The 12,695-nt window shown below is 38.2% G+C and overlaps 1 protein-coding gene across 1 annotated transcript in view; it reads right to left on the minus strand.

Moving 5' to 3' along the window:
• The window catches only part of adss2 (adenylosuccinate synthase 2), a 22,860-nt gene extending 11,298 nt beyond the window's left edge, over positions 1 to 11,562 (minus strand). Inside the window, exons 1-2 of the mRNA XM_008429176.2 lie at positions 11,230 to 11,562; positions 2,178 to 2,280 (exon numbers count right to left, since the gene is read on the minus strand). Coding sequence (XP_008427398.1) covers positions 2,178 to 2,280; positions 11,230 to 11,415 — 289 coding nt within the window. The 5' untranslated portion in view covers positions 11,416 to 11,562. The remainder of the gene's footprint in view (positions 1 to 2,177; positions 2,281 to 11,229) is intronic.
• Positions 11,563 to 12,695: the final 1,133 nt, after the last annotated feature.

Genomic DNA, 12,695 nt, shown 5'->3' on the forward strand with positions numbered 1-12,695 from the left:
TATATATATATATTTCTCTACCATTTTGACATTGTAAAAAAAAATGACCACATGCTTGACGTTGCTTCCTTGTTTCAGATAAATACCCCACAATCCCACAGAGCATCACTACCACATGCCCAAACAAACAGCACATGGTCGACTCCATTCTTGTCCAAAATGTACCCCAACGGCAACAAGTTAGAAATCAACATTATTTACCTTGGCCCAGTTTTACTTACAGTACCAGTATCACTATGCTAAAAAATGAATTACATCAGCCAATACTGATGTTAGCGTTAATGTCAATTATTGGTGCCAGATGCTTTGAATTGGGAATCCTCAGAGCTAGAGGGCCAGAGTTGTTTTTCTGAAGACAGAACGCAATATGAGCAAAAACTTGATTTTTATGAAATCTGTAAAAGATATGAAAAAGCTCAAATAAACAGAAGTATGTGAAGGATATGACTACATTTTAAAGTTTGAATGGCGTTTCTGGCTGAAAATACATGGAAGTAGATAGCTGTGAAAGAGTGCAAAGTTTTTAGCAGAATTTTCCAGACGTTATGGGATGTTCCATTCATTTCAATGGGGTCACAAAAAGCTGAAGATTTCACAAACCGTAGAAGATATTAATACCAAAAGACACAGCCGTAATGTTATCGTATTCTGAATGAGCAGGATAGGGTAAAAGTTGAGTTCAAATAGCACAAAGTAAGCAGAGGCAGTTAAGTGGCGAAAAGTGTACGAAAAAAAAGTGGAGGAACTGAAGAGTGTGAATAGCTAACGCATTGACTGAGGAGCTAAAAGAGAACATCTGCAGAGTTGTTGTTCTGCTTGAAGCAGCTTAAATAAGCTCAAGCAGAGGTTCACGTTAGAGCCTGTAGCTACTCCATGACAGTAGGAGGTGGCAAGCGACTTGAGTGGAATTGCCAATTGTAAAGAAGAAAAAGTTAAAAGAAATTACGTCACTTTAAAAACCCGCTTTGTTTTGCCAGAGTTTGCAACTGCAGTTCAAGAATAAAACTCTGGAGGTAGAGCTTGAACAAATATTGTTGTTGCTGAATGAAAAAATTGGTCAAATAAAGTTTCTGGAGTTACGACGGATTCACCGGGAGTCACAGGTGGGGGGGGGGGGGGGAAAACACAACACAATAACAGCACTTTCTCCTCAGCATTCAACATGACAAATTCATTCCACTTCTTCCTTCTGCTGTAAACTAATGCTGCAACTCCTAACATTTACAGGAAGACCTTAGAGTAATCCCAGGTTATTAAACTGTAAAGATAAAGGTGATGGAATTAAATTTAATTCAAGATTTATTCTAAAAACACCTTGTAGAAGATGTTGACTAATGAGGCTTTAAATACAAGAGTTTGGTGGACTTAAAGTTTTAACACAATATTTTGTGGGACTACTATAATAATAATAAAAGTGACGATAATAACTATTTGTTACTCCTTTTCACATAAAGAAGAAGGATTTGTAGCACCAAATTGCCTACAGTAAGTGCATTTAATCATGTATTTAAATGAATTGATGTGTAATGATACTCTCATTGAACAAACAGCGGAGACAATACTGAAACTCACAATCTCCACAAAACGAATGGTTTTGGGTGATTTTAAAAATTATTATTTAGAATGCACCATGACAATAGTAAATATAATTTTTCACTTAGGAAATTTATCACGATAAATGATAAACGATACAATAAAATCCTTCCCTTCACCAATAAAGAACAAAGGTAGAAAATATGGATGTGTCAAAAGTAAATGTGGAAACGAGACAAACTGAAACGCTACAAGAAAATCTCCTTAAACAGAGAAGCACTAAAGTGTCATGGACCCAGAAGAAGTAGAGAAGGAGACGCGATTAAGCTGCATGTTGAAGCACAGATGTATGGAGCGTTTGGGAGCCTTAAAGGAAGAGTTGGGACTCCATTAGCTAATGAAGTTAGTGCAGATGAGTGCGTAACAGCCTGCAGTTTGGAGCCGAGTCAAGCTGCTCGCAGTCTCTGTAGCAGTCATTAAAATGGATTTTTCACATCAAAAGGTAATATCTTAATCAATCTGCTCTAAAAATAATAATAATAATGAAGAACGCCCTTATTAGTGTGCCTGAATGTGTGCACGTTGTTTGGATTTAAGAAAAAAAAAAAAAAGAGAGGGGAAGAGAGTATGCTGCTCTTACACACCAATGAAGGCGGTGACTTTGGGGTTGATGATGCCGCTGGGTAGGAGGTGAAAGTCGTACTCCACAGAGTCCACCACCACCGTGTGTCCGGCGTTGTTGCCGCCCTGCAGAGAAGCAGCAGAAAGCCGATGTTGAGGAGAAGCAACAGAAATAGAGAGAGGCCTGCTGGTTGTTTTTTTTTTTTTTTTAAGAAACATTCAGGCTGAATCATTTGACGAGTAGCAGCAAGCAGGACACTTTCTGTTTGTACTGTTGGCCCCACAGGATCTTCCAGATATAACACAAGTTCAGTGGATTGTTGGTATGTAGTTTATTGTCTGAAAAGATAAAAATGGTGCACACCCAAAACCAATCCTACATGTCCGGGCAAGACTTGGTGTTGGCATGATGAAATGAAAGTCTAAACCTCACAGCTCAACTCCTGAGGATTATTCACTTTCAGAATAAAGAAACTGTAGCTGGAGGAAGAATATTTGGTTCTCCAGCGGTCTTCACCACCAGCTGTAAGAAATGAAAAACCTGAATATCAAGGTTTTGGCTGTCATGTTTGCACAGAGGGCGAGATCAGTTACACCTTTAGCAGCATTTAATGGCCGTGCTGCTGTCCTTGTCCCACTACCCAAAGTCACCGAATAGAAAATCCGTTTATTGATCGATGCATGTTAGTGCAGTCTGAACCCATACTTACTGAAACGCCATCACTTAGCTCATTAACACTGAGCTTTTTACATCGTTACAAAACAAAGTGGGACATCTGACAGCTTAGAGGTGAGGATATTATCACCAATCTGAGAAACTGGTTAATGAAACTAAACACTTGGATTACTCTAGGAGTTTGATAAAAATGCCACAACTAATTAAATTATAATCTGGCTACAAGTAGCACAGACCATCAGTGATACAACTCCCCCCACCTGTTGCTGCATACTACCAGTCGAATGGCTGAAAGACCTTTCCTTTACTCAAAAGGAGCTCAAATCTTCTGAAATATTTCCAGTCACAAATAACACAAACTGTCACGATTAGCTAACATTAGCTTCTTATACTTGTTTTACTCTAAAAACTCAAAAATAAATAAATAAATAAAATTTTTAAAAAGTTCCACACAATAAACATTTAATAAAAACTACTTCCAAATGTAGAGGGTGCTTACTGTATTTTACTCTTAAGGTATCAAAATCAAAACTATAAAAAAGCCTTTGAATTGACACTGAGAATCAGAGATTCTACGCATTTTGAACATATATCAACACTCAGCTATACAATTTACAACATGCAATTATCCAAAAGTTTCCTCAAAACAATTATATATACAGTGCAGCGAATAAGAATTTGCCCCCAACAGATTTTGCATTTGTGGGGTAGTTTTCTTCAGTAATTGTAGGTTTGATTCCAGCTTCCTCCTGTCACATGTCAATATGGGCAAGGCACGTAACCCCACGTCACCAACCGATCTGTGTGTCTGTGTGCAAATGTGAGAGTGTGAATGGGTGAATGTGGCTGCAGTGTAAAGCACTGGAAAGCTTGTCACACTGAAATGTTTAAATCAAACTAATTTTAAGGAGAAAAAATAACCTAATACAAAAAGAAGCTTTAGAATTTTGATTTTATTTATAAACTTCACCAGAAGTTAGATTATGACAGTTATAATAACAAAAGCATTAAAAACAGCTTGTGAAAGTACGAAACAAAAAAAAAAATCTAAGCTAAATTTAACTGCAGATCCTTTTTTTTCTTTGCCTCTTTTGTCTCTAGTTCATCCCTGGACCAGGATTTGCTCCCCTTTCTGCAGTCTGTAAGTACATAAATCAAAGGTAGCATGTGCTTTTACCACAAAGTTATTCTTGGCCAGCACAGTACCCTACAGGTGTAGAGGACAACACATGATTGGGAAGAGATGCCTCTCCTTTTTAGAAAGCACTTTTACGACACATCCCTCCCCAACAGAACCAAAGAACTGCGCTCTGCTTCATAGGGTCCCGTGACCAGAACCTCATTCCAGTCATAACAAACTGAACTGTTAGTGGTCCGACACCTGCTGCTGTCCAGTGCTGGAGAGGCAGTACAGAAAAATTTAAATCATATCATAATATGATAACGTTCATATAAAAAAAAGAAAGCACAGTTTAAAAACTGGTACTATAAAGAAATCACCATGCTGGATATGACTGAGAGAAATATGATGAAATAACTCAACACTTAAAAACATTTCCCAGGAAGGTACGAAACTTGTTGCGCTGTTTGTAGGTGTCACTATAATAAAGTGTGGGTTGAACATCGACCCAAAGTGAAACGGGGCGGTCACAGTTCTTAACAATTTTTACTGAAACGACCACTCACTACATCTACCTGGACATTTGAGCCAGCGGAGGTAAATTGCCACATAAAACTTTCAAAATACATAAATTTAAAGGCTTGGAAACACCAGATCAATTACATAAATGTATATTTATACGTTCCACTGAGGTATGGGTATAAGATCGCTCTGGTGCCTCAAAACATGAACAAACTTTCACTTCAATATTTTTCCTATTGCTAAAGTTCAGTGTTGTGTGGCATTAAGGCTCTTTCTGGGTTTCTCAACAAACCATAACCAACCTTGTCAATGTGCAAAATCTGATTTATTTCTTCAAGTCATCCTCCCAATCTTCGAAAGCTTGATGGAGTGAAACCATCTGTTTAAGGTGTAAAAGTTTATTATTGTTTGCCCAATTCAATGGAAAAATCTTCCTGAGTTTATCTTATATACCTACATCCATCCGACAGGGATTTGAACTGTTTGCTAGAAAACAAGTGTGGTAAAGCTCAATTTCAAACTACTCTTATTTGCTTTAAAATGGTTTGATCTTACACTCCCTTACTTCTGATAAATTCGGTCACATTGTTGCACTTGTGGACGTTTATTAATGTCAACCTATCACTTTGAAAAAGACAATGTAAAATGTCTTTCTTTGTTTAAAGAAAGAATGCTTTCATGGGAAAGAATTCTTGGTAGCACTTTATTCGAAAGGGTGTGTATAAGGCTGGCGTAATGCTTGAAAGAACTCTTTCCGTTGTGAAAGAATTATTCCTTGAAAGAACTCTTTCACTACCGAATGACACTTCATAAAAGAATTTGGTAACACTTCGTGTGAAGGGGTGTGCCTAAGACTGACATGGCACTGTCGGTGTGCATAAGACCGACATGGCACTGTCATAAGCAAGACATAACATTTGTAATGAACATAAACAATGATCATTACAAATAAACATTCTTGAAAAAAATTCTTCCAAGAATTCTTTTTCAAAGGATTCTTGTGAAAGGATTCTTTCACAACTGAGACTGAAGCTGGGTGGCGCAACAAATACGTTCATGTTTTATGAGCATGAAGTGCGTTTTGATGGTACGCTCGCACAGTGTCAAAGTAAAAGACAGAACAGGAACTTCTGCTTCTGCAACAAGCCATACAGTTCAGCTGTAGCATTAACTCAATGCGTTATGATCACACACGTATTTGTAATGTATTCTGGTCTTTGCGGAAGTATTCAAGTATTCATGTCCCTTTGTCACATTGTGCAATATTACAACCACAAACTTCGAGGTAGTTTGCAAGGGTTTTATATGTAACATAGTAAAACAAAGTGAAACAAAGTGGGCGAGTGCATCATGGAGGGAAAAAAGCAGCATGGTTTCTCCATTTCTTTTTACAAAATGTTAAAAGTGAGGCTTGTACTGTTGAAAGCAGACATGTACATAAGCAGAATAAAATAATAATGAAAAAAGGCTTCATCTTCCTGGGTGATTTCTAGATGGTGCTTCAATATTTCCACATAAAGTTCCTTCCTCGTGATTCTATCTATTTCATGAAGTGCATCAGTTCCTCCTGCAGACATCAGCCCTATGTCTGATGAAACTCCCCCCCTCTCGAGTTTCATCAGACATGTCTCCAAAAATGAAGGTCTTTGTCCATGTGTGTGTTTGCAAACTGCAATCTGTCACTTGTGTGTTTCTTTTGGAGAAGCTCTTTTGCTAAATTTTGGTGTCAGTCTACACATTTTGGGCGTCCATCTTACATCTCCATATTACGTCCATCTCTAGGACACACAACCTGTCTTCTTCCTGAGCGTGCCAAACAAGAGAGCAGTGTGTTCCAGGTGTGACCTGTTCGTTCAGAGAGTCGCCTTGGTGTTTTCACAATCAAACACCAGACTCCAAGGCAACAAGACGCATTAATGTGCTTCGTTTGTCTGACCAACACCCAAAAACCTGATCCATGGTGTGCAGAAGAAATGAGGGAGTGGACAGGTAGGGAACCCGATGTACTAACTGCTATACAACTTTATTTTCTGAAATAACAATACAGTCTCACGTATTTTCACGTATTTTCTCTCTTCTACTTGTTGACCTTACTCTCAGAGGCCTATGCTGTAACAAACACCAAGAAAAAAAACTGCTTGCAGAGTCGATTTTATAAAAAGATCGACACTATCTCTTTCAGCTCACCACAGCGTACTCACGTGTCAGTGAACACCCCCCCAAAGCCATTTTAAACGTACACATCCAACAAGGCATGGAAAGGAAGCAGCGCAGGAAGCCAAAACCTGTTTTCTCGTTTTATGTCCCGCTACGTTCTTGGAAAGACAGTCTGTGGAAAGGCACTTGGAAGGAGAACTTGTAATGTCAACTTGTTATCAACAGAGTAAACTAATAGCTCTCTGAACACGGCAGATATTCGGAGCACTCCAAAGATAAACACCACTGTTATCCCGAGCAGGCTGATGGAGATTGCGTTGAGCTTAAAATTCTGGCTATAGAACAATCTTTGCTAATAATAACATTAAATGATTAGGCTGAGTGACTTGGAACGAGACTTCCTAAACAGGAGATAAATAAAAGCTAATAAACCAAAACTAATAGAGAGCATTTTCACTGAGAGATTCAGAAGCACCAAAGAAATCTCTACATTCCCAGATTTTCTAGACAAGAATCTATGTTGCTTTTATATGACCTGGAAAATAGATCAATACAGGACGTTACAAGTGGTCTGAATACATTGTTTAGTCTGCAACAGGATAGCCAGACTGCAGGCTTCTCCTCTGATTAAATATTTGGCTCTATTCCACTAACAGAAAAAAAGCTTTTTCATGGATTTTACCTCATCCCACCTCTGTTGCTTTCACAAACAATCACATCTAGTCTTTTTTCTGAAGATCAAAGAAAACAATCATCCCAATCATAAGTGGAGAGCTGGGAGTCGAAACAGTCCAAGGCAAAAAAAAAAAAAATCCTAGTATGTCAGGGTCTCACCTGATTTACATGGAGAAGCCAGATCTGATGGCAATTTATTTGACAAAATCTGGCTGCAAGGTAGAGACATGCATGAACACTTAACACCCAAGTTGGTAATGAGTTGGCTTAATTTGTGCTGCAGCCATTTCCCGTCAGTCCAAAACAATACGATTGTTTATCACAACACCCCCGATATCTGACTCAAATTTGCCATTACCAAATCAAACAAGATAATTTTTGAGTGTTTATAATGTCAAACAAAACAAAAATCATGCCCTTTAGTGGAAAACCATTAGGGTGACCAGATAAAGTTGAATATCAGGAACAGTTTTAACGTAATTATATACGAGTTGGGGTTCATACAGCATGTGGGCATTGTGTTTGCCCACACTGCTCTTTCATTCTCATAGTTTGTTCGTGTCAATGTGTGTGTGAATTACTAGCACATTATCTGTTACTGTTGAAAAGGCAGCAATGGCTTTAAGAACTTATTGCAAACGAAAAACAGCCATCAGAAAACAATGCATGACAGTATTTTCTATAGTCACTGGTTCACTGCTCTGGACCTTGTTTTTGCAATCATTATTCATACTGGCTTACACTGGTCGGTCTTCCATTTTTAAAACATGCATTACACAACACCCTTGTTGAATATGATAAACGCCGATGCGACTTCTACTGCCTTCTGAAATCAAGACGCTTGCGACTCCAGCTATCCTTCAGCGTCTCAGCCTCTGTCTCTAATTCAGGCCTGGGCCTTCAGGGAAGTGTGGGTGAATCTGATTGGCCAAATATTTTGGCCTAAAGACTGTCTATGAGTGGCACTTGGAAACATAATAGTCTGTCATATATTCCAGTACTTTACAATGCTGATATTTTGCATTCTGCAGAAATGCACAGACACTTACCTGCATCGTTAGCATAAGACCCACAGGCTTACATTACTATATACAAGAAACCAAACTGCATACTGTAAATATGTTGTGTATAAATACATATGAACGGATACATACTTAAAGGAAAATTTAATATATGGTTTTGTGTCATTACTCCAAAAAGGCAGGTTAAACCTAAACTCGACGATTCCAGTCATACATGGGATGAAGACGACTTCCTGCAGTGTAATGACTAAACACATAAGAATGGGGAAATACGAGGATTTAATTAAATAACTTTGTGACATGGCATTTTAATTGGTACTCTACTGGAACTTCCACCAACGATCATCATCTCAGAGTTACAGAGAATGGTCAAACAAGATAATCCACTGACTGGCAGCTATGTAGACAAACACAGTATGGCGTGTGAGATCAAAGAAGCTAAACTGTATCAAGATGGTAGAAAGGTGGCATTAAATCAATCATTCACTGCAACCGAGGTAAAAAATGTAATAATTGAAGCCTCAACATGTTTAACCTTTAAACAGACAAGCCTTTAAACCTTTAAACAGACTACTGCTGCGTCGGCAGCAGTAGTTCGAACTGAGTGCCACCCATGTCAGCTGAGAGTTGGAATCCTACGTTACAAGTTCACCAAAATAAGACATTATAGCTCTATAGAGATACTTCAGGGTAGTGGTAATAGAGTAGAGCTGGGGGGGATATTCTTGGTCCACTTTGGGCCATTTACTAACAACTTTACATTGTGCAGATGCCAGTCAATCTGAGAATTATTGTTAACTTCAATGAATCCATCCCTTTTTGGCCAAGGTGTTCCCATCGTCTGATGAGTATTTCTAGCAGGACATTGCGCCGTGTGACAAAGCTAAAATTACTTTCTGACTGCTTTCTTGAACACAGCATGAGTTTACTGAGCTTCATCAGTCTCCACAGTCACCAGATCTCAATCCATTACTAAACCTTTGGAATGTGATAGAAAGAGATCTGCTTTATAGTTGTACAATCAATAAATCTGCAGCAAACAGTGCGATACCATCAATTCAGTATGGACCAAAATATTTAATGACAGCATGTTGAATCAATGCTGTCAAGAATAAATAAAATTGGTGTGCAGGTGTACAGCACAACCCATGTATGGGGCCATCACAGGTTCTAGTCCCAGCCTTTAATGCGTTTCTTCCCCATGTCTGACCACTCTCAAATAAAGGTCACTAGAGCCAATAAAACCTTTCAAAAAGAATAAATAAAACCATGTGTGATTTTTAGAACAAACCAAATCATTAAGTCTGATCTCATAAAAGTTGCGTTTACAAAAATATGTTGGTTTTTTTTATATACTTGTTAAAAGAATCACCATGTTGTGACAGTATAACATGAGACAGATAATCTGACAAGATTGCTCTCCTCCACCTCCTCCAAAGTGCCACTATTGCTGTCTGAAAAAAAATGCACCACTACCGGCCAAAAACAACTAATCAGAGTCACGAGGAGTGTCTTAGAACTGTTACTCAACCTGATGTTCCTGCTGTTAAATGTGGTAATGGTGGATAAACAACTTATTGTTACAAGAAAACCGTTTATCTGTCATCATCTGTGGCAATGACAAATGGCTTGAACATTCATGGCATCCTCTATTGTGGTAAACAAGCTGTAGCATGGCAAAGAGCATGTGTGTGAAGGGTGAGTCCACTAGTATGATTGACAGCGTTAAGACACTCCTCCTGGCTCTGGTCAGTTGTTTCTGCCAGAGATGTGTTCAGATGACAGCAGGTCCATAGGGAAAAGGCTGAGTTTTTTTTAAATATGTTTTCACATATTATCTCTTATTTTATACTGTTATGACACTGTGATCATTTTAATATGCACATTTTTTTTTGAAAAGTAACATACATACTGTTGCTATAATGTAAGCAAAATTGTAAGCAAGATTTTTTTTTTATTTGCTACTAGAACATAGCTAATTTGTTGTCAAATTCTGTAGCCTTGCATTGTTTTTAAATCATACTTTTAGTCGTTTTCACCTGATAATGTTAGCTTGACCCAGTATTCAGGCTTGAAACTTTTGTTTGGCACTGAAAAGCTGTTGCAAATGAAACGTGGAAATGTTCAATAAACTATTCAATTAACTTTTAGAATTGTTTATGTTCTTCTGAAATATTTAAAAATGTCAGGGTTATATTTCTTAGCAAAAGATATCTCCATTTCTAAAACACCAAAGACTTTTGAATAGTAATCATAATAATAATCCACTATAATCCTAATGGTATTGGGAGTCTCAGAAGAAGGTGTTGCTCTGGCAACAAAAACAGTCCTTTAGTTAACTAAACAACTAAGCGTTCATTGTAGCTAAAACATAAAACAGACTGTGAAGAGATTAACCTTGTGGCTGCTATATTTACCAATAACTATCATTAACTATATTACATCTACATTGCAGGTATTTAAAGAGGTAAGCAGCTAGCAAGAATTCAAGGTGACTTTAGCAAACACAGAGCAAGTCTGTCTGATATTGCTTAGACTGTTAAAACCAACGCTGCATTCAAGAAATTTCTGCAAAACTGGAGAAAATGTCAACATATCGTTCTGATTCTCATAGTGCTTAGCTTAATGCTAACCCTGAGAAAACACCTGACGTATAAATGCGTAGCGGAACTCTTCTCATCACTGAGCGGGAGAAACTGTCAGAAACTCCCACACTGGAAGTCGGAAGCTGTCAAAGAGGGGTTTTATTTCCGCTTTGCTTCCCCTAATTAAACGAGGTGACATGAAAGCAGCGTGACTCCGACGTGAGGGAAAGAAGCGCCGTTTAGCTAGCGACCAACGGTTACCTGCGGGGGCATTTACCCGGTAACAGCTGGCGCTTTGTAGCCCGAGGGCTCACCTACCTGACATCTGCACACCATGTCCGCGTCTTGAGCCAGGAGATCCACAACTTTCCCTTTCCCTTCGTCTCCCCACTGAGCCCCGAGCACCACAGTCACTCGGTTGCCAACGGGCGGTCTCGGTAGAGTCCGCTGGCAGCTGTTGCCGTCCGAGGCCTCGACGGATTCCTGACTTCCACTTTCAGACATTTCTGCTGGGTTTCTCCCCCGACCGAGAGCCTGTGTTGTACCGAGCAGCTTGCCTGCTGCTTCTGTCGCCCCAAAGACAGAGAAGCGAGAGGGAGCTCTCTCCCCACAGCGACGTTAGGAGCTGCGGAGCAACGCTCTCTGCACATGCGCGACTGCTCGAATTCCAAAATTTTAAATCCTGAAATCTAAACGGAGAGCTACAAATAAACGCCTTTTTGTTTGCTATTTTAAAATAACCAAGAACCTACTTGTCTAAAAATAAATCACTAAATAAGTAAAAAAAAAACAAACAAAAAAACACGTTAAGTGAACCACGTGAATTCGTGCACAGGGAGAAGTGATGTAAAAATAAGAAGAGAAGCAGCATCTGTGACCCTTCAGTTAAAATTAAACCACAAATGGAGGAACAAACACTGATTAAAGTCTTTCGTCTGATTAAACACTGATTAAACTTATATCTTAAAATGTGTTAGTAACATTTTTAGGATATAAGTTTAAACCCATTTTCAATATTCACAATCGATCACAAAGTCTTTGTTTTCTTTTGTGTTTCTTTGTGATATTTGCAACTGTTTATCGCTCTCTGATGGTTATGTGCGAATATTTTTAATTCTCAGATAAATTTAATATGTAATTTAGTGATTAATTCCAAACCTTCCTGTTTATCCTGTACGAGGATAGGGGTTATTATGTATATGTGAATTAAAATAGACTCAGATAAACCAATAGAATGAATGTGAATCTTAGCAAACAACCATCAGAAGAAACAGAACTAGATGTGAGAACCGTACATAAAAAAGTTAAAGAAGTACACAATTGTTGAGTTCTATTAAAAGCTACACAATGTCATAAATATAAAACAAAGATACGGTTGCATTTACTTAGCTACAAAGGAAATGACATTACGGTTTGTTTCATTCATTGCTGTTTTGCTAAAGTGGAAAAATGAAACACAGATCACATTTAAGAATGTTGTCTCCGTCCTTGCAGTAACCAGTAAGTTTCCATACTGGTGTTTAGATCTGAACAATCTTAATAAATTAAGCTAAAATAACTTAGCAGAATTTTTTCTTTTGCAGGGCTTCTGCTCAGTTTTTTTTTTCTGCCAGTCTGGCAATCTGTCTCCCTCTAGTGGAAATAAAAGGTATATATATATTCAACATCAATTTTAATAATGCAGAATTTTCTATCTATCTATCTATCTATCTATCTATCTATCTATCTATCTATCTATCTATCTATCTATCTATCTATCTATCTATCTATCTATCTATCTATCT

The sequence above is a fragment of the Poecilia reticulata genome, linkage group LG15 (genome assembly GCF_000633615.1).
Source record: "Poecilia reticulata strain Guanapo linkage group LG15, Guppy_female_1.0+MT, whole genome shotgun sequence".
Classification (NCBI taxonomy): Eukaryota; Metazoa; Chordata; class Actinopteri; order Cyprinodontiformes; family Poeciliidae; genus Poecilia; species Poecilia reticulata.